The sequence below is a fragment of the Meleagris gallopavo genome, chromosome 6 (assembly GCF_000146605.3).
Source record: "Meleagris gallopavo isolate NT-WF06-2002-E0010 breed Aviagen turkey brand Nicholas breeding stock chromosome 6, Turkey_5.1, whole genome shotgun sequence".
Lineage (NCBI taxonomy): Eukaryota > Metazoa > Chordata > Aves > Galliformes > Phasianidae > Meleagris > Meleagris gallopavo.
The window spans coordinates 22,763,647-22,790,960 of record NC_015016.2 but is presented as its reverse complement, the minus strand read 5'-3'; the positions used below and the strand labels follow the sequence as shown (position 1 = coordinate 22,790,960).

The 27,314-nt window shown below is 38.7% G+C and overlaps 1 protein-coding gene across 1 annotated transcript in view; it reads right to left on the bottom strand.

Moving 5' to 3' along the window:
- Positions 1–1,429: 1,429 nt before the first annotated feature.
- The window catches only part of ADAM22 (ADAM metallopeptidase domain 22), a 39,442-nt gene continuing 13,557 nt past the window's right edge, over positions 1,430–27,314 (bottom strand). Inside the window, exons 7-25 of the mRNA XM_019616768.1 lie at positions 26,723–26,889; positions 24,517–24,601; positions 23,446–23,536; positions 22,098–22,149; positions 20,094–20,193; positions 17,231–17,302; positions 16,641–16,733; positions 14,532–14,612; positions 14,258–14,308; positions 13,918–13,981; positions 12,149–12,254; positions 11,413–11,529; positions 10,590–10,758; positions 9,523–9,631; positions 8,496–8,586; positions 7,178–7,195; positions 4,394–4,501; positions 2,048–2,148; positions 1,430–1,518 (exon numbers count right to left, since the gene is read on the bottom strand). Coding sequence (XP_019472313.1) covers positions 1,448–1,518; positions 2,048–2,148; positions 4,394–4,501; positions 7,178–7,195; positions 8,496–8,586; positions 9,523–9,631; positions 10,590–10,758; positions 11,413–11,529; positions 12,149–12,254; positions 13,918–13,981; positions 14,258–14,308; positions 14,532–14,612; positions 16,641–16,733; positions 17,231–17,302; positions 20,094–20,193; positions 22,098–22,149; positions 23,446–23,536; positions 24,517–24,601; positions 26,723–26,889 — 1,746 coding nt within the window. The 3' untranslated portion in view covers positions 1,430–1,447. The remainder of the gene's footprint in view (positions 1,519–2,047; positions 2,149–4,393; positions 4,502–7,177; positions 7,196–8,495; positions 8,587–9,522; positions 9,632–10,589; positions 10,759–11,412; positions 11,530–12,148; positions 12,255–13,917; positions 13,982–14,257; positions 14,309–14,531; positions 14,613–16,640; positions 16,734–17,230; positions 17,303–20,093; positions 20,194–22,097; positions 22,150–23,445; positions 23,537–24,516; positions 24,602–26,722; positions 26,890–27,314) is intronic.

Here is a 27,314-nt window from a genome sequence, read left to right as displayed (position 1 = left end):
TTTTGCTTTTACTGAAAACTATATTCTTCCCACACAATTTTATTCACTCTGGGATAAAAAGAGCTGCTCTGGTCTTATTTTTATGGATCAAATCCAGCTCTGGTTTGCACCTCTGCTGAGCAATAGAATAATGACATAACTAATTTAACCATATTGTTTTTATAAATCTTGTTTGAGAATTCAATTAGAAAATGAAGAAAAGCACAGGACAAGCTTCTAAAGAAGAACTTGCAATCTCATTTTGGTCAGATTAATTTCACTTTTATCAAACTGGCTCATGCAAGGAGAAAAGAAAATGAGAAAAATAACATTCCTTTAAGGGCTTATCAACACCAAAACCAAGAGCACAGGGGCACTTGATAAACTTCTCCAAAGGGCCCGGGGCTAATATTTCTGGTTCCATGTGACCATTTTGGCCTTGTAATGTGATAATTACTTTGTGTATCAAACTATTATTTCTGTAACTTGGAAGACCGAATCTTCTGCATGAACGTTTCTAAGACTACTTGATTCGAGGAAGTTCAGAACAAACTTAACTCCCCAAATTGCAGAAAACAGGGCTCAGAGAGGTGATAACAGTACTAGTTCCAGCAGGGTTGGCATCAAGCCTGCTTGCCCATACAGGTGCAAAGTTAGTACAAATGGTATGAGAAAGGACACTGTCATTGCTGTCATGGTCACAGAGAGGTCATTCCTGTGGGGTGTAAGTGCTGTAAAAGCTGGCCGGTGCTTGACACACCTAGAGATGATGTTTCCAGCCATTCCCCATTCAGTTATGAAAGATGTCTAAACCAGTAGGATTAAGTAAGAGGCTCTTTCCCTGTGGGAAGCACTGAATTCATGGGATCATCAGTAAATGTAACTACCACATCAATATAGAACAAAGTAAGTCATGCTGTAGGGGTGTGCGTATCAGTCACGTGGTAAGGACTGCCATGGCTTACTCAAGACTGGCTCTTTCAGGTTTTGCTAGCTTACAACAATGAACTACAGGATACTCTTAGAGAAGATACTTCCCCTAAAGACTTCAGGCAGGTTTGCAGAGATACAAATGGCTAACTCTGCAATGGTCCAACCCAAGGTGAAGATATGGGTAGGAAATGAGTTATCAGAAATTCAATATTGAACCAGGATACACTCAGCAATGGCAGTTTACTGTAGATAACGGGCTGTAGTGATGGTGCAGGCTGCCACCATCATTGGGAATTGCTATGGGAATGACTGTGAGGATGCCTACAGAAAAAGAAAACTGATAGTTAACTTTTTAAAGAATACATAAAAAGAGGTTGAAAGCCAAACCATTACCAGATCAGCCATTATCAGTCAGCAATCAGAATGGGCCACAGGGCAAAAATGCTTCTGTCTACTTTTCATTACTCTTTGTCTTGGTCTACAAAACAGAAGTATGAAAACTGTACTTTTAGGCTTTGCTGTTGTAAATTCAGACTTACTCAGTTGAATTAGACCGTGGCCTAAATCTTTTGCCTCTGACTTTCTTTCTGTTTCCTCCTATATTACCTGAAAGAAATCAAAGGATAAACACAGATGGTAAAATATCTTGAAACCAACCTATATTCCATTCCAAACTGTATATTTTCTTTGCATCCCCAACAAATCACTTGCTATGACCACTTAAAAGCCATAGGTCAGTCTCTTTTGAATTACATCAGACTGGGAAAACTTGACATTTAGGTGATCTTTCACTACTTTCTGTTGCAACTGTACAGAGCCGAAAACTATTTAGTTTCAGCATTCACTTGAAAAAAAAATCACTTCAAGAAAAAAAGATACTGCACGATAAAAATCATGAATGTTGGCAAAAGTGAATGGACCTCTTGATCTCTTTCATGTTGACTCACATTGGAGAAATAGCAGAAATTAGATCCAATTTTTATGTGATAAAGCTTGTGTGGGACACTGCTAAATCCTAACTCCAGGTTAACAACAGGCAGAATTTTAAGGAGTCATGCTGCTCTCCTAAGATTACCTAAGCTTTCAGAGAGCAGCAATGGCTTCCACTGTGACCAGTACAAAGGTTCACACTTACCTTGCCAAGAATTACTCCTAGGCCTCCCATTTTCACAAATGTCTGAAATATGCTTTGTGTCTGGGATCCTTTCACTCCAGGAATGAGATAATCCATTTGACCTGGAATAGGAGGGCTCAGATGCAGTTACTGGGGTGTTGCCTCAACACAAATGCTAGCTCAGCTGTTCAGAGACAGCCACATTGCCAAAGTCAGTGTCATAACACAGCCTAAGGTCTGTCTGCACTAGCAAAATTGGTCAAATAGATAGCTTATTTCATAAGAAATTTTGATTAAAGGATGTATTTCTGTGCTTTGTAAAACTCTGAACACTCTTCTGTTTTTCCATCTCTGCTCTCCTTGCAGTGCGGGCATCTGACAGATGCTCTTCAGTTTCCAGAAGATAAGGCTAATCACAGGCACACTGAAGTAAGCCCAGGGCTTTATTAATTCTTTATTAATTCAAACTTATATGAAATATGAAAGATTTGAGAACTGACAGATCCACTGAGAGATTCGGTAATCATTTTCTCCTCCTAAGCATCTTCAGGTCCAGGAGTGGCTTGCTATGTACTGCCTTTGGTGTTTGCTATTTCACAACAACAAGAATTATTATAAATTTATATGTTTAAATCTTTGAATGCCTGTGAATACTAACTAACGCTTCACAGGTTTTTCCAGCAAGGAAAAGCCCAGGAGGCTGATATCTCAGTCATGTGAACACCTGTGAAGAGATGCCATCGCTGTTTCCACCCAGAGCAAATCTCAGCCCACTTGAAATGTAGAAAATAGTCCCTGGGCATTGAAATGGTAGCAGTGTGACAGGTCCAGCACAATGTTAATGGAATATTTTTCAGGCTTGCTTTTTTGGACTTGACAGTGGCACAAAGAATCTGAACTGGTGGCAGGCAACAAAAAACCTCTCTAGTACAGACAGACCTTAGAAATCATCAGGTTTTCAGAACAAATAATAAACAAAACACATGAAAGAAATGGAATATGAAACAAAGATACAGGACAAAAGAAGAAACACCTTGAATGACATTCATTTAAAAACAAGTATTTTTCTTAACTGGACTGCAAGCCTGCTTACACAAACCTATACAAAAATCTGCTTCTCCAAGACTTTTTTTCAAAATTTTCAAAATACCCACACGAGAGAAGATTCTCCAACACAAACACTGTATCATTTAAAATTAATTTCTGCTCCTGGAAACAAGTAACAATTCATAAATCTAAAAAGGTGAATTTAAAAATTGGAAATAATTGATTACATACTACCACTGTTTTCTTAATAACATATTTATTAGACCAGATGGAATTAAGTTGCATATAGTTTCAAGCCGGATACCTAATGGCACTGCAAATGTACCCCTTCCATATATTTCTCTTTACTTGCTTCAAAAATACCACAAAGAGAATGGCTTTGTCAACTGCACAGTGAGCTACTGACTGCTCACAGAGACAAGAACTGAGATTGCAGTTTATTTATGAAGCAGCTCAAGAGTGTCTATCTCTGAAAGGACGTTCACAGCTTCTTACAAATTGTTTTGAAGTGCTGGTTGAAGATTTTCTTAATTAAAGCATCTCTGACTACAGAGGGACTTGAAACATCATAACCTCAGGACCTCAGCAACTACAGAGGACTCACAATGTTTTTTAATGAATTTTCCATTTTTAAATACTTATTTTCTTTTGTAAATAATCAGAGCAATAGCAGATTAAGTGAAATCTGAACAGTGGAAAAATCTCTTCAGTTACTCATAGCAGCAAGCGAAAAACTACAGAAAGTCTTTGAGGAATCATTTTCTAAGATAACTCCTGACAGCCATTTAGTACATTAGTTCAATAAATGAAAGTGGAATAAAATGTAAGTACCATCATCCTTACTATGATACAGCAAGGATAGTATTCAGAAGTCTAGGTCAACTTAGTGAATTAATCACACCAATAAATAAAGGTATAAAAACAATTTACATTTATTACTGAAGCAAGACAGTGTTCCTTTTCTTTGATTACATGACAAAGATGATAAAAGGTGTGGTTTTTTAATTTAAATATTTTTTATTCAGCAATTACTACTGTAGTCTACTTGAAAGCAATTTTCAAGCAGGAAAATGATGAAAATTGGACTGCCCAAATTTGGTTTCCATTGGAAAACACGTTTATTCTGGCCTAATTGTAACAATTAGTAGCTCAGGGCGTGTGAGAAAAATCAGTAATCAAAGCACAAAGGATGCTAACCGTAACATTCCACAAAGAAAGAAGAAAGAATCAAACCTGCTGCAAAACAATGAAATGTTCTGACTAATGGAATAATGGGTGATGGAACAGGTAGAAATCTGAAAATGCGACAGAAAAGCAGACCTCTTCTTAGAACTAGATGCAGAGTTTGTGCTGACTCCAGGAGGCATGTCGCTATAGAAAGAGTCGGCCTCTCCGGGCTTTTTTACATAATCTCCCTGGGGTATTTGTCTGAAGCATAACAAACATCGGAGAGTCAGAGAACATGGCAGGCATGAGTACACAGACAAATGCACACAAATATCAGTTTTAAGGAAAGAGATAAGGATCACGATCCTTGAGGAAACCTGTTAAACACATACATTTGATCTATAAGAAGTAATTCAACTATCCAAGAGAAAACTTCTGCATATTTCTGATAGTTCAGGAAAGGGAATGATGTGGTTTTAGGAGGGAAAAGCAAGGAGCACTTCACTGATAAACTGATCACTGTTTTTAAAGTTGGTGGTTCTTGGGATGGTGGATACCTAAGCTCAGACATTTCAAGGTCTCACTGTGCGGGTTGTGAAAGGCACTCCTGGCAGAACGCACGCCTGAGTCAAAGAGGAGTTCAGGAAAAGTGAAAGTGTTTTTCCCTCTGGATGATTACTGAGATAGATGCCTTCTTTTCAATTTTTGTGACTGCTACTGAATTCAAAAATAACAATAATGAGTTGTTTAAACTTCAGGAGGAAAAAGATCTCCGGTTCACTAATTATCCTCATGTGCAGAGGAATTTATGCCAGCACCAGAGTTTCTCAGCTACTACTGATCACCACAACAGATTCAGTCTGCCAAGACATATAAAAGTAATGCCATACAAATTTCAGAACAGTTCATCCTTTTCTAGTGCCAGAGGTGTGGTTTTGGTGCAAAAAAACAATGCATTAGGAATTCTCAATCAAGTTATGCCACTCTTGTTCAGGCAGTAAATTCACTGCCAGCTGAAAAACTCCAATCTAAATATTCCAGTTACAGTTCCACCATGCCAGAAAATACAAATTGCTCATCTGAAAGCTGGCTACTACATCATAATACCAGCAGTTTAATTATCCCCACACTGTCCAAGGATTCTTGGCTTCGGTTTTCCCCTATCAAGATGCACATTTATCAGAAGATTGATTCATACTTAGATTATGTACAACTCCAGACTGGAACTGGTCTCTCTTCATTCCAGATTTGAATTTATAATGGTTCTGAAGTATTTGAAATATGTAATCACTAATGTAGCACAGTACTTGCATGTTATTTCTCTAACAGTTCATGAGTTCCCATTCTTCAGCTACTACATCTTTTCAGTACTGACAGAGTACGCACAGTTCTGCTCCCCAGGGCTCCTTAGCAAAGTGCTCTCTCACTACCTGGTCAGAAATAGCTGCTCCCACACAGCCACCTTATCCCAGCTGGCAGAATCCTTGCTAATTCACTCCTTTTGTGACTTTCCAGTTCACTGTTTCACTTAGCACTATCAAATACTATTCCTTTAGTAATGCTTCTTTAAGTAATATCTCAATGGTTTGTTTTCATCTTTATTTAAGGACTAACAATAAACAATTTTTTTTAAAAAACGACACTGAGGTGGATGCCTGTTTTTAACACTTGTGGAGCACTCTGTGTACATATCCAAAATAATTCTATTTAGAATAGATAGCTCTATAGAATAATTCTACAAACTTCATTTTCTTCATGAAGTATCTCCATCCCTCCATCACCTCCAAAAGCTGCAACCTATGCTGGTTTCTCTCTGCAGCTATGTCTGTAGGCATGGACAAATTGACCACATCCTTAGGAAATGTGAAAAGCATTAGATTCTCTAGTATTTCAGTGCTATTGCACAGGGAGTAGTCTCTTCCCATACTTAGAGGTCCCCTCTGTCCTCTGCCAATGCACAGAGTAACTCAAAGGCTATGTATGTGTTTGTGGATGCAACATTCACCACTCAGCACCACCAAACTCCCACATTCTTCCTTCCTTGTGCCTGGTGACATTTCCTACCTGCCAGTCCAACCATAATGCTTGCTTTGACTACTTCTAGTCAGTGTTTCTGTCTCCTCTCTGACCTTGTTGTGCGCAACATAAATCTACCAGCACTTGGCAGAGCTTTTCTGCTTTTTGTATTTTTTAAGTCTGGCAGAGAAAGCACTACACAGGCAGAGGATGAGGAGAACAAGCACAACAGGTAGCAGCAACACACAAAGCAACAGCTTGGATCAGGGGCTGGTAACACGGGCAGAAAACAGGAGAATTTGAGAAAATGTTTCATCTGCAGAGGCCTGTGAGAAGCAGCAGATCTCCTTCCCAGATTGCTTGGTGAAGCAGATGATGGTGGTCTTCTGGGAGATGAACCCCAAATCATTGTTTGGGTTTTGGCCACCAGCTTGAAGTGTGAAAGCTGAGGCCTCTGCTGAAGCTGGTGCCATGATTTGGCTACAAATACATCAGCAGGGTGGCTGTAGAGAATGGGCTCTCCTTCCGCACACCACGTTAATGGTACAGAACTTTGCATTAACTGCAAAGAAGATCTGGAAATGAATTTGTCTCAGAAGACTCCTGAATATCATGTGAATATTAATTATTCAATACTCAGCCTCTCAAGGACAATTTCATCCCTAATAGCAGATTTTCAGCCTTTTACTGGAAATACTCTCCTGTTTTCCTAAAATGCCCTAAGAAGTAAACATTACTTTTGCTAATGAGTCCAGTGAAAGCAATGTGTACAGAATCAATATCAATTTTATATATTCAAGTAAATATTTTTAAAAATATGCTAATTCATCACCCCTATATTTTCTTTGCAGCATGTAAATGAGCAAGAAAAGACATTTTCAGAATTTTCTAGAAAAACATTCCATTACTTTTATCACATACCTCTGTCTTCTGTAGTTTCTTTCCATAAAAAGATAAGAGAAAGAAATACGTTTACATTATCAGTATGCAGGTACACGTAGGCAGTAAAACATATACAGAATGGAATTTTTGCTCAACATTTTTTAACAAAATCCAAGTCTGAAATAAACATCATCATAAACAAGAATAAACAAGGAAAAACACTCATGTCGATAGATGAAGTCAGTGCTGAACTGGAAGTGCCCTTCATGACAATTTTACATCTATTTACTGTGGTGCTGCTGATGAATGGTGCACTTTTGCCCTCCACTTCCAAAAGCAGATCTCTCTGGCTAACCTCCAAACTCGCCCTTAACTTTTGGAGCTGTACTCAACATAGAAGCTCAGATTTTCAAATACCTCCAGCAGCTAACGTTGAACTATCATGACAGCATAACCTGTCTTTTTACTATCCTAATCCTCTGAGCTTTTTTTCCAAAGGCCTCTTTCTTTATGTATTCCAGATTGCCCTCAGCCTACCTCAGAGTAATGCTGGGGCAGGGGACATGCCAATTTGTAATGCCAAATCAAGGGGCTGTGTCTTGGCCACAGCACTGCCTGCAGCGCAACTTGTCCCAAGTGCGCATGGAGGAAGGACTCTGACAGTCACTCTCACTCAAACACCGGTGGCCAAATAAGCACCTGACTTTTTGTAATATATGCAAAAGAACTACACTTTTCTGGTTTTAGAAGAAATTCACAAAAGGAGAAGTACTGAAAAAGAGCAATCAGATTAAAACAATCCACTTTGACCTTAAGCGAGCAGAACACTTACAGTTGTACATCAGGAAAGAACTCACTACTTATTTACACATTGCAGGTCTTTCTCACTAAAAAATGTGTTTGAATTGATTTGGGGTTAAGCTGACTGAAGACAAATATCTGTTTAGGGAAACCTATGGTTAGACGCTTTACTGTCTGAAGGCAAATCTTTCTAAATTTATTCTGTCATTAGGAAAGATCTGTAAATGAATCAGACTGTAATCTGGCATTTCCTTAGTTAGATGCAATAAAATTACAATCTGGCCATTTCCAATAATAAAAGAAATAAGCAAAAAAAAAAAAGAAAAAAAAGAAAAAAAAATCTTTCAAACCTGGACCAAGCCCTCCAAAAGCAAAATCACATATACATATAAGAATTCTTTGAGAAATGCTAACACTAAAAAAAATGATACTGTACAAATATAATCAAATCTGAATTTCTTTAGATGATGTTTGAATTGTTTCTATCATAATGTAGCCAATTTTCAGATTAAATAAGCATATTTTAGCTAAATTAAGAAGAATACAATTTACTCACTTGTAACCCCACGCAGTTATCCCTAAAACGAGAGCCAATACTAAAATGGTGCCAGCAATAGCTCCTATTATTATGTTGGTGCTAACAACACCTAGAAACACAAGAAAGGGGAAAAATATGCAGTTTCAGGATAAAATATACAAGAACAGTTAAATTCACCATCTTTCAAAATCCTGCTTGAACAACTTGCACTAGGATGACTAATTGTAACCAGCAGTACCATCTTGAAGTATAACATGGACATAAAAAGCTCTTTTGTACATCAAACTTTGACTTCTGTCTGTTTCATATAACTGAATACTTGCTACTTGGAAAAGTTGTGCCAGGTATACCAATATAATGTCATAAATACTAAACTACTATATTGCAACCGTACTACCTGTTTAGTAAGCAAATGCTTACACTGGAATAAAAGGAACTTTTTGTCTTTGTTTAAAACTTCTCCATTGCTGAATAAACTAAAAAAGACCAGAAATGACATTCTGGAAGACAGTAAAGCTGCCCCACAGAGCAATTTCTAATGACTATATAAAACATTTACACCCTCATTTTTCTCCACTTTATCTTCCTCTTGTATGCAAGCCTCAAGAGGAATAAAACTCTCACTCAAAAAAACGTGAAAGACTAAAATTTTGTGTCAACAATCTGCATGTTTGCCACGTAATAAAAAACTGACTCTACAAACAAAAATAAAACGGATAAGAAACTATATCTTTCCACCAGAATACAAAAACAAGTAAATTTTTGTTAGTCCTAACCTATCAATCACTTAATCAGGCCACTGAAATGTCTGGGGCAAGCTAGGTACAACTAGATGCACTGGTGACAGTCACAAGTGCTGCACCAAATACTCATGAGCGGCACTGACAGTGAGTGCTTCTGCTGAACAAGGAAGAAAGGGAATGAGGTTCCTACCAGCACATTGTGTTGCATGCTGGCTGGAAGAATCAGAGAGCTAGTTTTGCTTAATAAAACTTCCTCAAATCCAAGCTTTACTAATTATTGTTAAAAAATTATAACTACATACCTTTGTTGATGGCGTCTTTATAAAAAAATACATCATCTTTGATTCGAGAACTGCAGTCATCTCCTCCCCAGAATCGGTCACAGACACACTTTATTTCATTGCTACAAACCTGCAGCCAAAAGTGCCATTCAGAATAAAATAATAAAATTCATCTATTCCCATAATTAAACTACAGAATAGGTACAGTTAGATAGCGCCAACTTTAACTGCCTGCAAAATTTTGCATAACATTTTTAATATACAGCAATTTTTAATTTATGTATTAGATATAAATATATTAAACGCAACATTACACATATATATGTGTTATATTGTAATATATTATGTAATATATCACATAGTGGGATATACTGAGTAATATATTTCTAATTCAATGCATATTTAATAGAGCCATCTAAAATTGCTTTAGGAGACTCAATTATTTTTTTAATATGAAGAAGTGGTTAATTTCAGATAATAAAGGGAGTTCTCATACAGTGCAGGAGACAAAAAGCATTAAGAGAGAACAGTTCCTTTGATCTCAGCCAAGCCACAGGGATCTGGACACTCTTTCAAACTGTGTGAGGGACAAAGAGATTTGCCAGGGCCACAGCAAAGCCATAGGCTCTGCACTGACCAAAGACGCTGACCGTGAGAGGCGGGAGCCAGCTCACTGCTCCATTTTCTGGAGGGAATTAATTCTCAGCCAACAAAATCAAATGACTTTATGAATTTTCTTGGCTGTTGACACAAGTAATTAAAAAGAGCATTTGGAAGAACAGAGCCCCTCCTTTCTAAGAAATGAGCAATAAAACCTTTATATCCTTCTGAATGTTGCTTGAGGAAATACCAAGCAAGTTAGCTGAAGTGATGGCTGGTAAGATTTTTGTAAAATTAATATCTACTTACTGTGACTCACAGTTTAGGATGCTTCAACTGCAACACATTATGTTCACTGATAAGTCTCCTCCAGTATAAAGACTTCTAGAGTCACGCTGCTGGCTTCATGCAAGGTCTAGCTATTGTACTACACAATACTGTATACTCAGCCAGAACGGACGAGAGGAATGAAGAGTATAAGAACATACACCATGTCCTGAACAGATCTGGGTGTCTGTGGTGCCCGGGCAGGTGCTGAAGTTGAAGGATTCGATGGGGAGGCAGCGATGGTCAAGGCACACCATATTTGGCCCACATGGCGTCCCATTCTCCACATAGCCCAGGTCCGTCTCCTCATCAAGCTTCACATGCCCACCACTATAAGACAAGCAGGAAGACCCCAGAGACTTGCGCTTCTACCAGACACCCGAGAAACTGCTCTGGGCTGCTACCTTCATTTCTGTCTGCATTATGTAATGCACAGGACCAGGGAAGATTAAGCACTAGCTAATTTATCTCACCAGCCCTAATGTGAAGCAAAGCAAAATGGAGTATATCTGCATCAAAGAATATAATGACAAAAACAACATTTTTCTCGCATAAGAGCTTCTGTTGCAAAAAACACTGAATTTAGTTACGCAGGACTTTATTTCATCTTGCTGCGAGAACATACCAGGTCTGTAACTGGTATTAAACTAACATATGGCAATGCATTAAGCTGTCAGTTAGCTTTAGCAGTGCAGCAAATGTCTAAGTATTTTCAACAAATTAAACATGCTACAAACATTAAAGAATGTAGTTCCAAGAGGCCAGAGAAGAGCATTATCTCTCTATTGGCAAAACTGACAGGTACACAAAGGGGTTGGCAAAACAGCTGTGCTCTCCATACACAGTAAAGTTTTAGAAGGTTAAAAAGTTTGAGCTGGAATAATGATTACTTCTTAATGGGACACTTCTCCACTTCAGAATGAGAAAGATCCTTTTCCAGGCCAGATGTATATTGACAGTCCTATTTTCAGGATTTCCAATTACCTGCAAGTGTAGACTTTACCAAACTGCAAGACCGATGAAGTGATTTCACCATCGAGTTCTCCAAGTCTGGGCACACTAGATATATTCGAGCACAGAAGGTATCCACAAAGCACATCCCTGCATTGAAAGAATAAACAGATACTCACAAAAAAGAAAATTCAAGAGAAATGCATGATCAAAAACGTGTTTTTCTTCAATTGCTTTGCAACATATTTGTTATTCTTTGCTTTTTTCTTATTGACAGAAATGCCATAAATAATGTCCTATTTCCCACAAAAATTATTCTCCCAAGAATGAGGCTTTTTTGTGATGTATTATCAAGAATGCCCTACAAATGAAGAACTGTCAAGAACAAACCACATCAAATTGATTTAATATCCTATTAGGGTACAACAGCTGTCCCATGGAGAAGCAGTAGAAGCAGTCTCTGAAATATGTTAAGGAATTAGAGACACAACTTTCAAAGTGACTTTAAACTTGTATGCAAGGATTTGCACATTGTCAGACGAGGAGGGTAAGGCCTTTCTCATGTTAATGCATATTTTTCACTAAGGAGTTTGCAAAGGAACAAAAGAAAGGTTACCACATCTGCACAGAGAGCTGGGAAAGGATCTGTAAGCAGAATTAGAATGAAAAAAGAGGACATGCTTCTGTACAGAGGCCTCTTCATGCAACCTTGGGAACTGAAGAAGGGATAAAAATCCCACACCAGCTGTTTTTAAATAGATCAACTTACTGTTTATTGCACTGTACCCAAGAGTCCTTGTCTCTTCCACAGTTTCCTTTCTCAGTCCCTTCAATATTCAACTTCTCATAGCAGTACCTGTCAGCAGCTGATACTTCTGAAATAGAAACAAATCTCTTCTCAGGTGATAAAGACTTTGAAAAGCCAAGTCCTGGGAAACAGGGATGCACCATGATAGTAAACAGAGCTTCCCAATTTGTCAAATGCAGTATCATGGTCTGCAGGTGCACTATGGAACTTTGCAAGATATTCTTAATAAGAACTGAAAATTGTTGACAGGATTCTTTTAAAATTTTTGTTATGATTGACCAATTTTGTTGGCCCAAAATGTCCAGAAGCCACTGAAATTAATCAATAAATGTCATTATAGGCTCCCTAGGTTGTTAATAAGAGCTTAAATGTAAGACTTCAGTCTCATACAAGTAAGGTAATCAATACTAGATCAAGAGCTGAAAAAGAGGAGGAAAAAACAAAATGAGGGGGAGAGAGGAGTGAGGTGGAGGGAGGAGGTGTTCTGTGTCTCTTTTCATCAAAGGTAACCAGCAAACCTTGCTTAGGAAGCACCACATTCAGCACAAATACCAAAGGTTTAATATCCTTATAGCATACGCCAGGGGTTTAGAAGGGAGACCATCCAAGTAATCCTGCTGTTTAGCATAGGCTTCCCAAAGCTATCATTATTTTTGAGGCAAACTCTAAAACAAATTTAAACTCAACTTTCTGTGCCTTGCATAAAGAACTCATCTTCAGCATTGCCTGCATTCCTATGATCTCCCAATATAATGAAGCCATTCAAAGTGCTTTTATCCTATCAAAGGTTCTTTGTAAACATACCACTGAAACTGTTGTAGTCTGCATGCTATTAATATAAATGCGTAAGGGCATGTCTGATGTCCAAGAGAGGTATTACATGTGACCATACAGAAATTACTGTATGCTTTCAACACAGTTGAGTATGTAAACGACACCTTTTTGTACTGCAATGCAAACTAATTCCTTATTTCCAAATCATAAAATGATCAAACCTCTCTTACAGTTAGAACACTGCCAATCAAATATAAGGCAGTAAAAAATACCTACAATAGCAATAGAAAAATATGATGTGCTTGATGAGATGATATAGATTATCATCCAGACCAAAAGAATCACTCATTTTTCCCTTCTTGCATGCGTGGTTCTTGTACACATGCAGGTTTGTTTGAACTGCTGAAGTTTTAACTGAATGATAGCTGATTACACACTTTGCCTGACAAAAGTAATCTCCGCAGCCAGCGGGCATCATTTCAGGAAGCCTTGTCATCAAAGGGAGACATGCAGTCCACATGCTGGACTGTGCTCTTCTTATTGAGTGTCCACTGCAATTTCTTTGATCTTTCCTACATTTCAGAATAGGCCACAGGTCTGCCTGATGAATAGCTCATGCCACAAAAAGGAGCAAAGGATGTGTTATCTGGTAAAGTAGGTGCTGTAGACAGCACTAGAACATCAACAAAAAAAACATGGAACTAAGAAAGAAACAAAGTTAAAAACAAGCATAAAGTTAAAAAACTGAGTTTAAAGTTTGAGGAGTACCAAATTGCTCAAAAGAAAAACTAAAATTCAAGGGCAAAAATCAAAATGGAGCAGAGTTCTGGATCACAGCATGCAGTCCTGGTTGTTTTCAATGGTTCTGAGCGTTCATTTTCCCATAATTTTTTCTCAGGAAAATTTAGTTTTCAAGCCATATGATAACCAACTTAGAAACTTTATTATTTACTCACTTTCACCCCAGATATATTTACACTGTCGGTCCCTGGTTTTACATCTTCCTCCAAAGCAAATGCCCTAAAAAGAAAGAAAATACATGCAAACAACTTCACATAATTTGTTTATCAAACAAACAAACAAAAAAAAGCATTTGCAAAATATACAGACTTGCTATATTTTCTAGCAAGTCAAGTAATATGATCCTACTTAAATGCTTAGCTCCAAAATATGACCAGCACCCAAAAAATAGGAATTTGATGACACTGTACAAGGTGACTTCCAAAGTTCTTAAACCAAACTCTATAAGATATAAACCAAAATCATTAAGAACATAAAAGAAATTGAAATAATTACCTGCCTGTTATCACATGAATATCCATCCATTTTATGGATATTGGGAGAACACTATAGAGAGAGAAAATAACTAATAGATCATTCAGAAATGCTTGGAAACAAAGAGTACAAATGGCATATAGAATACTATCTCATTTTCATATTTTCCTTCTGAGCTTACACCAGGTTTAATAACAATTTTTATACACCGTACCATACAAAACAGTAACACTCATAGTGAATGAGATACAACAGGCATTTTTTTCATTTCTGGGATATAAGATCTAAAAATCACCTGACTGGAGTTTCCCGTGCAGTTCTCTGCAATATCACAATCATTCACTGCTTCTCGGCACAAAACACCCCTAGGTTCAAACTGAAAAAAAAAAAAAGGACAGAAAATCAGTATCTTGGTTTCTCCATGTCATGCCTCAAATGCAATACTTTCTTCACATTTTAACTAAAATAAAGAATGGGAAATAGTAAGGTTCTGAATGAGGGGGGAAGGCTTTGCTTCCCCTGGCAGGCGTCGCACCATCTGAGCCATAGGCTGTTTGCTGGTGTGAGTGGCACTGCTTCCTGAGGCACCACCTCACCCCCAGGTGATGAGAGCTGCCATGGGCCCCAGGGGCCTACCACGCCAACACTGCAGGGGCATCATTCTGGCCAGGGCCTCCACGTTTCTGTGACTTTTTTCCCCTTAAAAAAACACAGAGGGAGAGATCCTGATATTTGCGAATTCCTTTAAGACCTAGAAGACTATATTGCTCTAGAAATTATCATCATGGTTATTACAAAGCCCAATTTCTGTTGTAGAACAGAAACTATTCATAAATATACAGAATTAGGTATGATTTGTCACCAATTTCTAATTGAACGGGGATTTAAGAATGAAAAATGAACAAGTGACCTAACATACACATTTACAATCTGATTAAAGACTGTGCCACTGACCTGTAAAAGCAGAAAGGCATCCCATAAGGGCAACCATTGGTGCCTCTGGTCATGGACATATTTCAGATCTCTTATTTTGCCTGGAATGCTTCTTAAGCCTGAGCTAACCAGTTCATTCTACAGCTGCATGACTTTCTGCTGCATGTGCACATACATTTTGTTTGGGACAACTGCTAACTCTATGGCTGCTGTGAACAAGTATATGACAGTGCAAGGACAAGACTCTAGCACTTTCTCAACCTTAAATTTAGGTTTACCCACTTGTCTCTGGAAAGATGCAGACAGTAATGCTGTCAGTGATACTATGAGATGCTGGGATTTACACCCACCATCTTGTTTTGTTTGCAATCCCTTTTCTGCTCCTGCTTTCAGGTAGAGTTCAGCGGGAAAAGGTAACCTCAAGTTTGGGAACTGCTAGTAAAAAGTCCTCTTAGTTGTCCTGATTAACTGTTCCTAGGGATGTATGTTTTACAAAATTCTTCCTTTCTGCTCATGTTCCCTGATATTTACGTAGACAAGCCCTTATCTCACTTGCAGAAATAATGTAGGTACACAAAAGCTTAATTCTTTTTCAGAGATTCTTTAATGTGGTGCCCATGTGACTTGGATACCTGAAAAAAATTCACCCATGCTGGCAATCTGCTGATTTTTTTTTTATATTACATTAAAAAGAAGGAATGTCCTTAGGCAAATGTGATCTGTTCCAGCCTAATCTGTGCTTTTTCATTTTACCATTAGGATGAGCACAATCAAGAATGTGGTCTGCAGTTAATAATGATCCTCCTGAGGAAATGAAACCCTCAGATGATGAAGATAAAAATATCACACATAGTACACCACCATGGTGTTAGCACCATTAATAATAATTGTCATTATTATTAAATGAGCATCAACAACTATTTGAAGTTATATTTGTCTGGGCTCCCTTACAGCCAAGATTTGGCTAGATCTCTTTTATTATTTACTGATGTATCAAAAAGAATATCTTACAGTTTACACAGGACTCAATTCGTTTTACTCAGTGGGATTTCAGTCAGCACAAACATAAGGAGACACAGGCAGACCTAACTGAAGTTGAAATCAGGTGTCTTTTAGATGAACATTTCCAAACACTGCTGCTAGCTGTTTTGACTTTTTTAATCACATTCTTCTCTCAGGCCATTTGTGGTATGATTTTCCCATTCAGCCTCACAGAGACAAGTACAGAACAACACAGCAGGCATTATGGGAGTGGCCCCTGAGTAAGCCTGTGCATGTTTATTTCAGCCTGATTCTGAAACCAGAAGGCTTTGGTTCTCCTCCACTTCCAATCATGCTCTCAAACTGAAGAAGCCAAGCCAAAAACAGAGTGAAAAGTCCTGGACAAATCATTTTCCAGCCGCTTTTAAGAAAAGAGACAAGAAGTACAGATGCTGTGGTTCCCTCATCACTGGCAGGATGATGCCCTTACCCGGCACTTCCGACAGCAGAGCCCATTGCTGCACTGGGAGCCTGCCGTCAGCGTGCAGGTATTGCAGCACTCTCCTCCTTCACTGGCACACTCCTGAGGAACACAGACATTTGTAGAAGAACATACAAGAAAAACAGATGAGCCCCATATTTCTCACATTCTTTCTTAGCATGCTACCTGGACAGATTCTTCACCAGGCTGCTATGCACTGGTAGCAGAAGAGAGCTTGCACTGTGGAGTATGAAATTGCTGCACTTGTTGCTATGCAATATAGAAAATCATTTTCCTAATTCACAATGTTGCTCATTAAATACTGACATTGTAGCACTAACCAGGGTATACTTTATCATTTTTAAGGACTGATTTTGCATAGGTAGCTATTGTTATTACTCTTCAGAATTGAAGTGGTGATAAAACATTTATGTTTTATAGCCGGCCCATGTTGTGCCAAACATGATGGAAAAAAGTGAGAAATGATGAATTTTTTTTTGCCTCGAGACCTTAGCACTGCATGCCTTCCTCCACTTAACCAAGAACAGTGATGGGCAGCTGGAGGACCTAGCTGCTAATTTAAAGCACATTGCACTTACTGCTGTTGTCCCACAGTCGCACTCTTCTCCATCTTCCACAAAGCCATTGCCACATTCTGGAGGATCCAGAAGCTGCAGGGCATAATCAAAAATTAGAGAGAATCATTGTCATATTTATTCCATAATTGTTGTTTTTTCAGCTAACATTCCAAATGCGTTAACCAAAACACGGTGCCAAACTGAGAGAGAAGCAGATTAGAAACAATACAAATGAAATGTGCAGAGACCAAACAACATCTAATTCAGCAGTTACATTGAGTCATATAGTGTGTTCTGTGTCAGACCATCGTTTTCACAGCAGATTCAGTCTGAGCAGAAGCCAGAATTAAAAACAAAAGGTGTGACAATAAAGGACAACTTGTGAAACAACTCCACATTATCATAACAGGAGTTGTAACTCAATTGTTCTGGAATTCCTATGCCCTGGCTTGAATCCTGCAATATACCTTCAGAAAGAATAACCATGAAGAAGTCTTTTGGGGCCAGATGGCTCAGAAATGCAGGGAAAGGGGAGAGGCTGGGATTTTTCACCAGTTTTTGCAACAGTTGATTGTTATTTCCTTCTCTTTTCCACTATCACAGTTGGGAATTTGCAACATGTGACACAGGCAGATAAATGAAGCTGGTAAGACTTCTTCCCTTCCTTTTCCATTCAGTCTCCCCACTAAACTAAAACTTAACATGTAAAAATCTGCATGTTTGTAGTAGCACTGCCCTTTTCCACCCCCACCCCTCCCCCCAAAAAAGAAAGAAATTTTTCCTTTTGAGCACAAGAAAACATAATTGTGGCTTTTGTTACATGAAGGAGAAGGTATAGAAGAGCATTACGGAGTTGGTTTAAATTAGAGTTCATCTCTTAAACAAGATCATTCTAGAAACCACCCTGCTCGTGAGCCACCTGCACAAACACATTGATGGTGGTGTACAGTGGTTCTCTGGCTGCTGCTTCTCTGCAGCCCACAGGAGGAGCATCACCCTGCAGCCGCCTCGGTGCCACAAACCAGCCCACCACTTGTGGCACATGCTTGCAGCTACTGTTAGATCCCCTACTGAAATGGAAATTTGACTGCAATATGCAATTACATTACATGTAAGCAAGCAATTACCTGTCACGATTATTAAAGAGTTGTTTTAAACTGCTCGTTTCTTATTTTTCCAGATATCTTAACTTCTTCAGTGTCTCTAACTGCACTGCTCAATACAGACAAGCAGATGGCACAAAGAGAGGACCCCAGCTTAAGACATTTGCCAATTTCCTGCAGTATACTGGCACCACTAAACGTGAAATAAAAGAACAAAAACTGGAAGCAAATTGCATAACTTATCCCCAAAAGACACTATATAATTCATCTAATTGCTTGAAAAGAGCTTATGATCAATCTGCTCCTGGAGTTGATTTTGGCAATCACAGCTGATGTCACAGCGGAGCATTGTCGAACGCTGCATTTTGACACATCTCATGTTTCTTGAAAACCACAAGTTGGTGTTTCATCACCCTTGCTAGGAAGCACGTGTGTTTGGCAGCCTTGTGAATTAAACAGACATCCACTGTTAATAACCTCAACACAACCTGAACAGCAATACAGAAAAAGTCTAAATCACCCTGGCTCCCGCATCTGACTTTCACATTTTCATATGCCACTAGAAAAAACTGCAAATGCCAGTAATCTAAATTGAGATCAGAGTAATTGTGTTTTTCAGAGTGACAGATGGGTAAATGAATGTAATCACTAAAGCAAGCCCAAGTAAGAAAGCATTACACTATGGAAACAATTCACTCAGCAAAGTAATAAAATGTTCAGCATTACTCTCTGTCTGTAATAAAAATGGAAAAAACAAACTTTTGAAATGCAGGAACATTCTAAAGAATGAGAAAGCTTGCAACTTCTTACTCAATTACAGTACTTTCTCCCTACTTTTCTATGTTATTCCATGAAAAGGAGATAACATTTCAGAGATCAGCACACAGTTTATCCAGATGTACCCCAGAACAGACTTTCTTTTTGCACTGTGGTCACCTCAGCCACGAAGTCGTTTTTTCCATGTGGTACTGTCTTTCTGCCTTAGCCTCTTTCATCTGCTTTTTGAAAGACAGCCATTAAATAGGGGATAATATTAATTATACGTAGAAAAGACTCAAGATTACTCTAATTAATTTACACATTAACATGCACTTCCGTAAATGGAGCAGATCTATACTGAAACCCTGCTGTAAATCCTACATCACAGAACTGCTTACATCTTGGCTGGAGTTTCCTTAACCCTGCTTTGCATTTATTTCCCTGAAATGTCTCAGTTCATCATTTCATAGTCTTTGCATGCACCCTGTGAATAAAGCTGTTTAGCTGGTAAAAAAATTCAGACACAAGAGGCAAAGAAAAGGAAATATTCCCCGCTACATTTGATTTCCAATACTCATGCAGCAAGACCTCCAATTTCATTCTTAATAGGCAAATATGGAGGGGATGTATCAGCCATTCAGGCAGCCCTGATGCTTGTGCAGCTCCCTCCCAGCAGCTCCATCGTATCTGCTCCCTGCTCCTCAGGGCTTACTCTGTTGCTCTGCCTCTTCCAGCATTAAAAAAATTAGTCCCAGTTTTCAAAATCTTTTCTGAAAGTCACTATGAAAACTGTTCCCTCTTCCCAAGAGGAAGACTACCACAACCACCTGTAACCAGTCGTGGTTGCACAGCTGTGCTCCCCCTGCTGCAGAGTGTCCAGATCTTGGAACATGTGAAATAAAACTATTCTTACTTCTTCTTCCAGGGATTCTCGTCCAAAGACATCAGTCTTTCACTCTTCTTGATTTCATCTAAGTTAAAAGTATAATAGAAAGAATACTCAATAATAAGGTAATTCTTACCTTGGTTGGCTTATTGAAAAGGCAGGCTCCACCTCCGTTGTTTAAAAATTCGTGATACTCTTCAATATCACACTTGGAGAACTTGCTTGGTAGATAATACCTACAAATAAATAAGGTGCTTTTTATAGTACATTTTCTTTCTTCAAAATAAGAGGAGGACAGGTATAACATATTTTAGAAAAGCTGCTAAAAATACACTGTTCAGAATCAGAGGGAAGATATTTGCTTGCAACATTCTTTAAATTTTAAATAATTTTAGTAAATGAGAAACATCTTTCAACAATTACACAGAGTTCATGTAAAGAGAGAAGACAAAAAATTTTCCACTAAGTTATTTTATGCCAAATATCATAAATCCTAACAGTCAATGTGTGGTTCTCACAGACATGTCCAGTTCCACTAAAGGGCCTGTTTCAGAAATACAATTATTTCTTCTCATATTTCTTCCCATTCTGCAGTGGACAACAGCTGCCTTTCTCACACATGGCCCTTTTAAAGATCGCTTGTAGTTCACTCTTCTCTTAGTTGAAATTGCTCTCTTGGCACACTGAATTTTTATATAATACAGCTATGCAGTTTTTAAATGTGCTTCTAGCAAACATCAGCTAACATTTCAGCTTCTTCCCTCTTGTGCCCAATGGAATGGATTTCATTTGAGTACCGACTGCCAATCTGAGTTGCACTTAATACCAATCTGAGCTTTAACTAATGCAAAAAGATTTTGAATTGCTCCTTTCCACAAGGAAAGAGTTCTTCCCAAGGTAACTTGAGTGATCTTTATGTTTAGGTCCTTAGTTACAAAAGTACCTATGGTTCAAACAGATTTTGGAGTCTGAAAGGCTTTTTAGTATCAGTTCACCACTAGATAAAACAAAATATTAGCAGAAGTACTTCATAAAATAATCCTGTGTTGCCAGGAATGATAATCTGCAAAACATAATTGTTCTTTACAGTCTCTAGTGTTTATGATTTAGATCTAAAGACTGCAGAGAATGTGGAATTCACATTGTTCAATGATAAGCTATGAGTTGCTATGAGTGCATATATTTGTCGTATGCCTAATTATTTTAAAGGTTCAGACTTCAAATAAAGGATTTAAAGACCATTAGATAAGGAAGCATTTTTTTTTTAGAAGAATCAAGGATGTCTCCCCATATTGGCTTTCCGTCATACTGAAAATTAGAAAAATCTTACATAGTTTGCTTTTAGGTACACAAAGTGAAAAAAAGGCACACATTGATATTTCCAGTGTTTTGAATGAAATATGCTTTATATTGTTCAAAATAGTTCTTGCCACAAAGCAACTGCGAAATTTGCAAGTGAGATCAAAATTCCTTTAAAAATTTGGAATACTATCTGTACCTCATAATAGACTCTTGTTTAATTTATATGCATGAAGACAGGTCTATAATATGGTGAATTAAGTTCTGAATACACGCACTAGGAAGCATCATCAATTTCAGCTAAAAGCAGAAATTTACAAATTCAGTAGTCCTCACATAAAATCTCTTCAGTGATTACTTTATGTGAGCATGAGAATATCAAACCTCCCATGGGAGCATTTTTTCTAGCATTACCATACAAATTGTAGGATGAAAAATGAAAGACTGCAGTAGAAGTAATAAAAATGAGACATGGGCAAGGAATTTGAGCATGGTATTTTAGGAATTTTGATGAGTCTTTGTTTCCACAGCTCAGCAGCAAACTCATGGAAGAAGTGAAACATGGTTCTGCTTCTTTGCAGAACCTGCTTGGCTGATGAGCTTCTGAGCACTGCCATTGAAACCAGTGGTTACTAAGAATCCTTATATCCTCTCATTAAGTTACTAATTCACATATTTATAAGTGTCTATTCTAAGTATATTTTGTAGGTAACAGTTTGCTTTCTGAAAAAATAACAATTCACAGAAAATATTCCACTGAAATGCAAAAGACAAACATTTTCATGCTTTTTCTTTATGGCATTGTATGCAGGACGTGACCTCCCTCCAGCGAATGTCTTACCCTGTGTCTCCCATTATGCATCCAGACCAGGTGTCCTCACACTTACACTCACCTGACAACAAAGTAAAATTTACATCTTGAATCTTGAGAGTCCAAAGTACATTTCTTATCACAAAAATCACATTGGAATCAATTCTATTGCAGTTTTAAATATAAATTGAAAAGAATCATTTGCTCTTTTATTGCACACCTTAATTTAAGTGTGTCAGTGCACACTGAGCCTCCTTTCAAAATCTATGCATGATTCTTTGCAATCCTTGCAAAGAATCCAAACCTTGAAAACATGCTCTGTATTTTTTTCCTTCCCTTAAGTGAAGTCAAAGGAAACTGCACTGTCAGCCTCCAGCACTTGCATATCACGAGGCAGCTCTGCCGCCTTCTCCCGTGTCATTATATTTGATTCCCAAATTTTCAGTGTAAATAACAGAATCAGTAGGATCCGTCAGTTTTACTATTTCCCTCTTTTCCTTACAGCAGTTTAATAACATGCAGCTAGAAAATGAATACTGAATATGTAAGTAGCACAGAGCATCCTATGTGTTGGAGTATTTTTCAAAATAAAATTATGTGTACTACAATAACCTTTGCTTGCAGATGTATCTCTGCATTATGTACTGTCTCTACAATGTCTGAAAACAAAATCCATGAAAACATTTATGTTAGTCAATATAGAAATTATGTTTTTAAATGTAAGGCTTTCAGCGCAATGAATTGTCATATGCCATTTAAAAAAGCACAGTACTGATATTGTTTAGTGAAAGCAGGGACGAAGAGCTGCTTGTGGGGATCAAGGATTGATAAATTAAAGCACTGCAGGTTAACAGGGGCTATTGGGAAGTTGAAACACAAGGTTACAAATAATAGACAAATGGCAGCAGCAGAGTGATAAATACAGGAGATTTGGGTAATATAGAAGAGGAATTCATTTAAGGCGAACAGGGAAAGAGATATGTTGTCAAATCCATCCTTCGTAACAGGACTGAGGGAGCTAATCACCATCCCTGGTCTAATAATGTCTGTCTCTCTACCTCCGCACTGCAGCACAGCAGCCATTCAGTTTGTGGGTGTTACATCAATCTCCCTGAAATGAATGGTGATATACAACTTTACAACTTATTTTTAACAAAATGATGGCACCAGTCCTACCAGCAATTAGGGCAGGGGGAAATTGTGGCATTTAAGTAGAGTTAAACCAATGGTAGTGTCTCCTCATTTTATTACAAGAAAAGTAATAGTATTCCAACATTGTAAGAAACATTACAGAAGAACATATCAGAGAGACACTGGTAAGATTCTCCACTTGTTAATATTTTCTCTTGAGAGGAGGTGAAAAAGCATACAAACTTACCACTTATGAGTTTTCTTCTGTCTGAGAATATGCCAATATTTTGGGCCAATGTCTGTGCCAGGGTAACTGCCATTAAGTCAGGCTTTCCAAACTGAAAGAAAGAAGTAAGAATAGGAAGAGTAATCAGGTACACGTATCCCCCTCCATACTCAGCACTGCTGAGGCTTCCCTTCAAGCACTGTGTTCAGTTTTGGGCTACAACAACAAAGAAATTGAGGCCCTGGAGCATGTCCAGACAGAGAAACGGCAAGAAAGCTGGAGAGGTGTCTGGAGCACAAGTCTTATGAGGAGCAGCTGAGGGAGCTGGGATTGTTCAGTCTGGAGAAGAGGAAGTTCGGGGGTGACCTTATTGCTCTCTACAGCTACCTGAAATGAGGCTGTGGCAAGGTTGGAGTTGGCCTCTTCTCCTAGATAACTAGCATTAGGACAAGAGGTAATGGCCTTAGGTTGCTCCAGGGGAGGCTCAGGTTTGATGTTAGGAAAAACTTCTTCCCAGAAAGAGTGGTAATGCATTGGAGCAAGTTACCCAGGGAAGTGGTGGAATTACTGTTCCTAGAGGTGTTCAAGAAATGTGCAGATGTGGCACTGAGGGACACGGTTTAGTGGGCCTGGTGGTGATAGGTTGACAATTGGACTAGGTGATCTCAGTGGTCATTTTCAACCTTAATGATTCTATAATCTCAGGTACAGCCAAAGCTTTTTTCATTTAAAGGCAATAAAAGGCAAAATGAGATTCATAATGTTAAAGTAATTACTTCAGAGGAAATGTAAATGAACATGTGAGGAAGACTAAACGCTGGCTTACAAATAAGTTAAGAAAGTCTGCTTCTTTTTTGTCACTGTAGTCACAAGAATGAATGATAGAATATTGCAAAAACTGCTGGAAAGTGTATTTGAGCCCATGTCCAACTTTATTCACGTACTGTTCTTCATTAAGACATCCCTTCCACAGAGCAGTGCTAAGGCTCTGCATCAGCAAAGCAGCAGCAAGATATTTTGAGGAACTGCACTGATAAATTCCCTGCAGACAAATTTCCACCACTTTTCATCCATCCCAGTACCCACACCTACCTCATTCACACCTCCGCCTTTAAGCAAGGAGCAGATTCCACCAGTGTGAGCTACACCACTTCGACTGCTCTGAAATCGACTCCCCCTTTGACAAAAAGGAAAAGAAAAGAAAGTTTACCCTGCTCATCCCACAACTTTTGCATTTACCCATCTTAGTATTTATCCTATTTTCAAATGAGAAACCAGCAAATGCCAGGTCCCATCACTATGTTGAAAAATTATGCAAAAATAAAATGAGAATAACAGATAACATTCACAGATCTCACATGACAGTCCCCAGAAAAGTTTTACCATCTTCCCTCCTCATTCTCACATTACCTAATATAAGAAAGCATAAGACAAGACTTCCTATCTCACCATACTTTTGTTCATATATAGAAGGCAGTGAGGCACTGGCACAGCTGCCCACAGAAGCTGTGGGTGCTCCATCCCTGGAGGTGCTCAAAGTCAGGTTGGATGGGACCCTGGGCAGCCTGAGCGACGGGGGAGCAGCCCTGCCCATGGTAGGGGGTGGGAACTGGGTGGGCTTTGAGGTCTCTTCCATCCCAAACCATTCTATGATCAGTCATAATTTAGCAAGTGGTTTTCAACATCCACACTTAGACACTGCTTTGGTACATGCTACAGAGTGCAAGAGAGGCCACTATGCTTCCAGCGCCTGGGGGCCTGGGGAAAAGACACATGTCCAATTAAGCAATGCAGATGTGGCAAAAACGAAAGGGAGATGGCTTGTGGCTCCCCGATGGGTCAGAACTCCCCAGAATTGCAGCTGATCTCATCCAGGTGGCAGCTGCGCTGTAAGCCTAAATTTAACGATGCCTTTGATGTTGACCAAATCAGTATGAATGACTGCCAGTTACTGGAGACAAAAGATGCTCTGCACCACTTTAGAAGTACTGATCCAGCCAAGCCAGTGCACACTGGTTTTCTCAAAGGAAAACAGAAAAATGACATGAAACAGAACATAATGGGCTAACTGTGCTGAAAGTGGAAGTTGGTTTTTAACTGGTGTGCTGCCAGAGCAGCCACTTGCCCTCTCCACTCAGCCATATTTTACTCAAGGACACAATTTTAGAACTGTATTCCTAAGTAATCTACGAATACAGTATCTTGACCAGTTAAAATGGTGTTACAGGTAGCACTGGAAATTGTATTACAGTGTTATCCAGTGTCTCAGTCACAGGGAGAAAGAGGACCTAGCCAATCCAGAAACATTCAAGAGAACATCTCCCCCAAAGACCTTACAATTTCATAGAAAAGAAATAAAAAGATATGGGGAAAAAAAAAAGATTCCTTTTTACAGATGAAGAACCGAGACACTGACAAACTAAAATGTACAAGTAACACTCAGGGATCTAACTTCACATAGGAAAGCAGTGACAGTAATTAAGCGTGTGCAAAAAACTCTGAGAGGCTGGATACTGGGGCTGCGCATCAAGGTTCCCTACTAGAGTCACATAAAAGTGAAGAGTTAAAGCTAAATTTATTCATGTAGCTTCCTATCTCTCAGCAGAGAGGGATAAGGGCTCCAGCAGAACAAGCTACCTGGCCTGTCTCCTGGGGATAAAAATCCTATCAAGAGTGTCTCTGTTATTTTTTAGATATAATTTGTTATATCAATCCTATTATCAAAGTAATTTAGAGGTTTAGAGATAATAAAATTCCTTCCAGCTTATTATTCTTATATCATATGTCTTTCTGAAGGACAGACTGTTCTGAGGATCCAATGCTCCTTTCAGTAATCCTGCAGCATGCAAGTCATTCAACAGAGCAAGGCAGACCAGAGTGCTTCTTAAGCAGGAAAACTCATGGCTTTTAAAGCCAATGTTCTGCCTCTACACAGTTCAACAGTGCTGTCTGTGCTCTGCTACTAAAGAAGTGAATGTACAAGGTGGAACCATGCATCACCCTCCAGGCAGCTGCACTCACAGAGCAGGTAATTGCAGAGGACAGCCAGGAATTAATTACAGTGCATACAGCTCAAGCTTAATATGTTAAAACTAAAAGGGGAGCAAAACCTCTGGTTGCACTGGCAGGCAGATTGTGCGCTGTATTGACTTCTTCCCACCTCCCCTCAGAAATGTTGTTTTCTGAATTATTGTGGGTTATACACACAACAGAAAGGAGATGCGTCAGGCACTCGTGATAAGCAACCCCCAAGGAAAGGAAAAGAAACAGTAAGAAAACATCACACGAGATTACGTACGAAAAAAGGTGAACTGCATCACTTTTCTCTCTGATAAAATCCCTCCTATATTTCATAAACTCACGCAGGGTCACCAGGGGGTTTTCAGATATGGTGAACTTGTTATCAGTAGCCCAGGTTTCCATGGCAACCAATACTATCCTGGTGTTAAGCTGTTCTTTATATATCTGGTGCATTAACAGAACGAACAAATAGATTAAGTTAAGGAGAATGAAGGTGAGGTTTACCCCTTCTTTGTAACAGGTTTCATTCTTACGTGACAAAATATTTAGCTTGTTCTAACACACTTCAGGTTAGGTGCTTTTGTCTCCCTTAAAAGCAAGACACAAACATGAAAAGAAAGTAACATCTAGATTTTAGGCCTAATTCTTCTACCCCCTCTCTTATTCCACAGAAAAATCCCCCTGAGGTCCTGCTCAGGCAGAGACTCATAAGACAGAGGTGAGGTTTTTGATAAAATGCTACAGAAGCTTTTCAAACAATTCAAAGATTTGGGTTAATGGGCCTCTTATATTGTCCAGCTCACTTCAGGGACACAAGAGATATCTCTTAGATCAAAAAAACCCTTTGTTTTCACTGCTATTCACCTCTA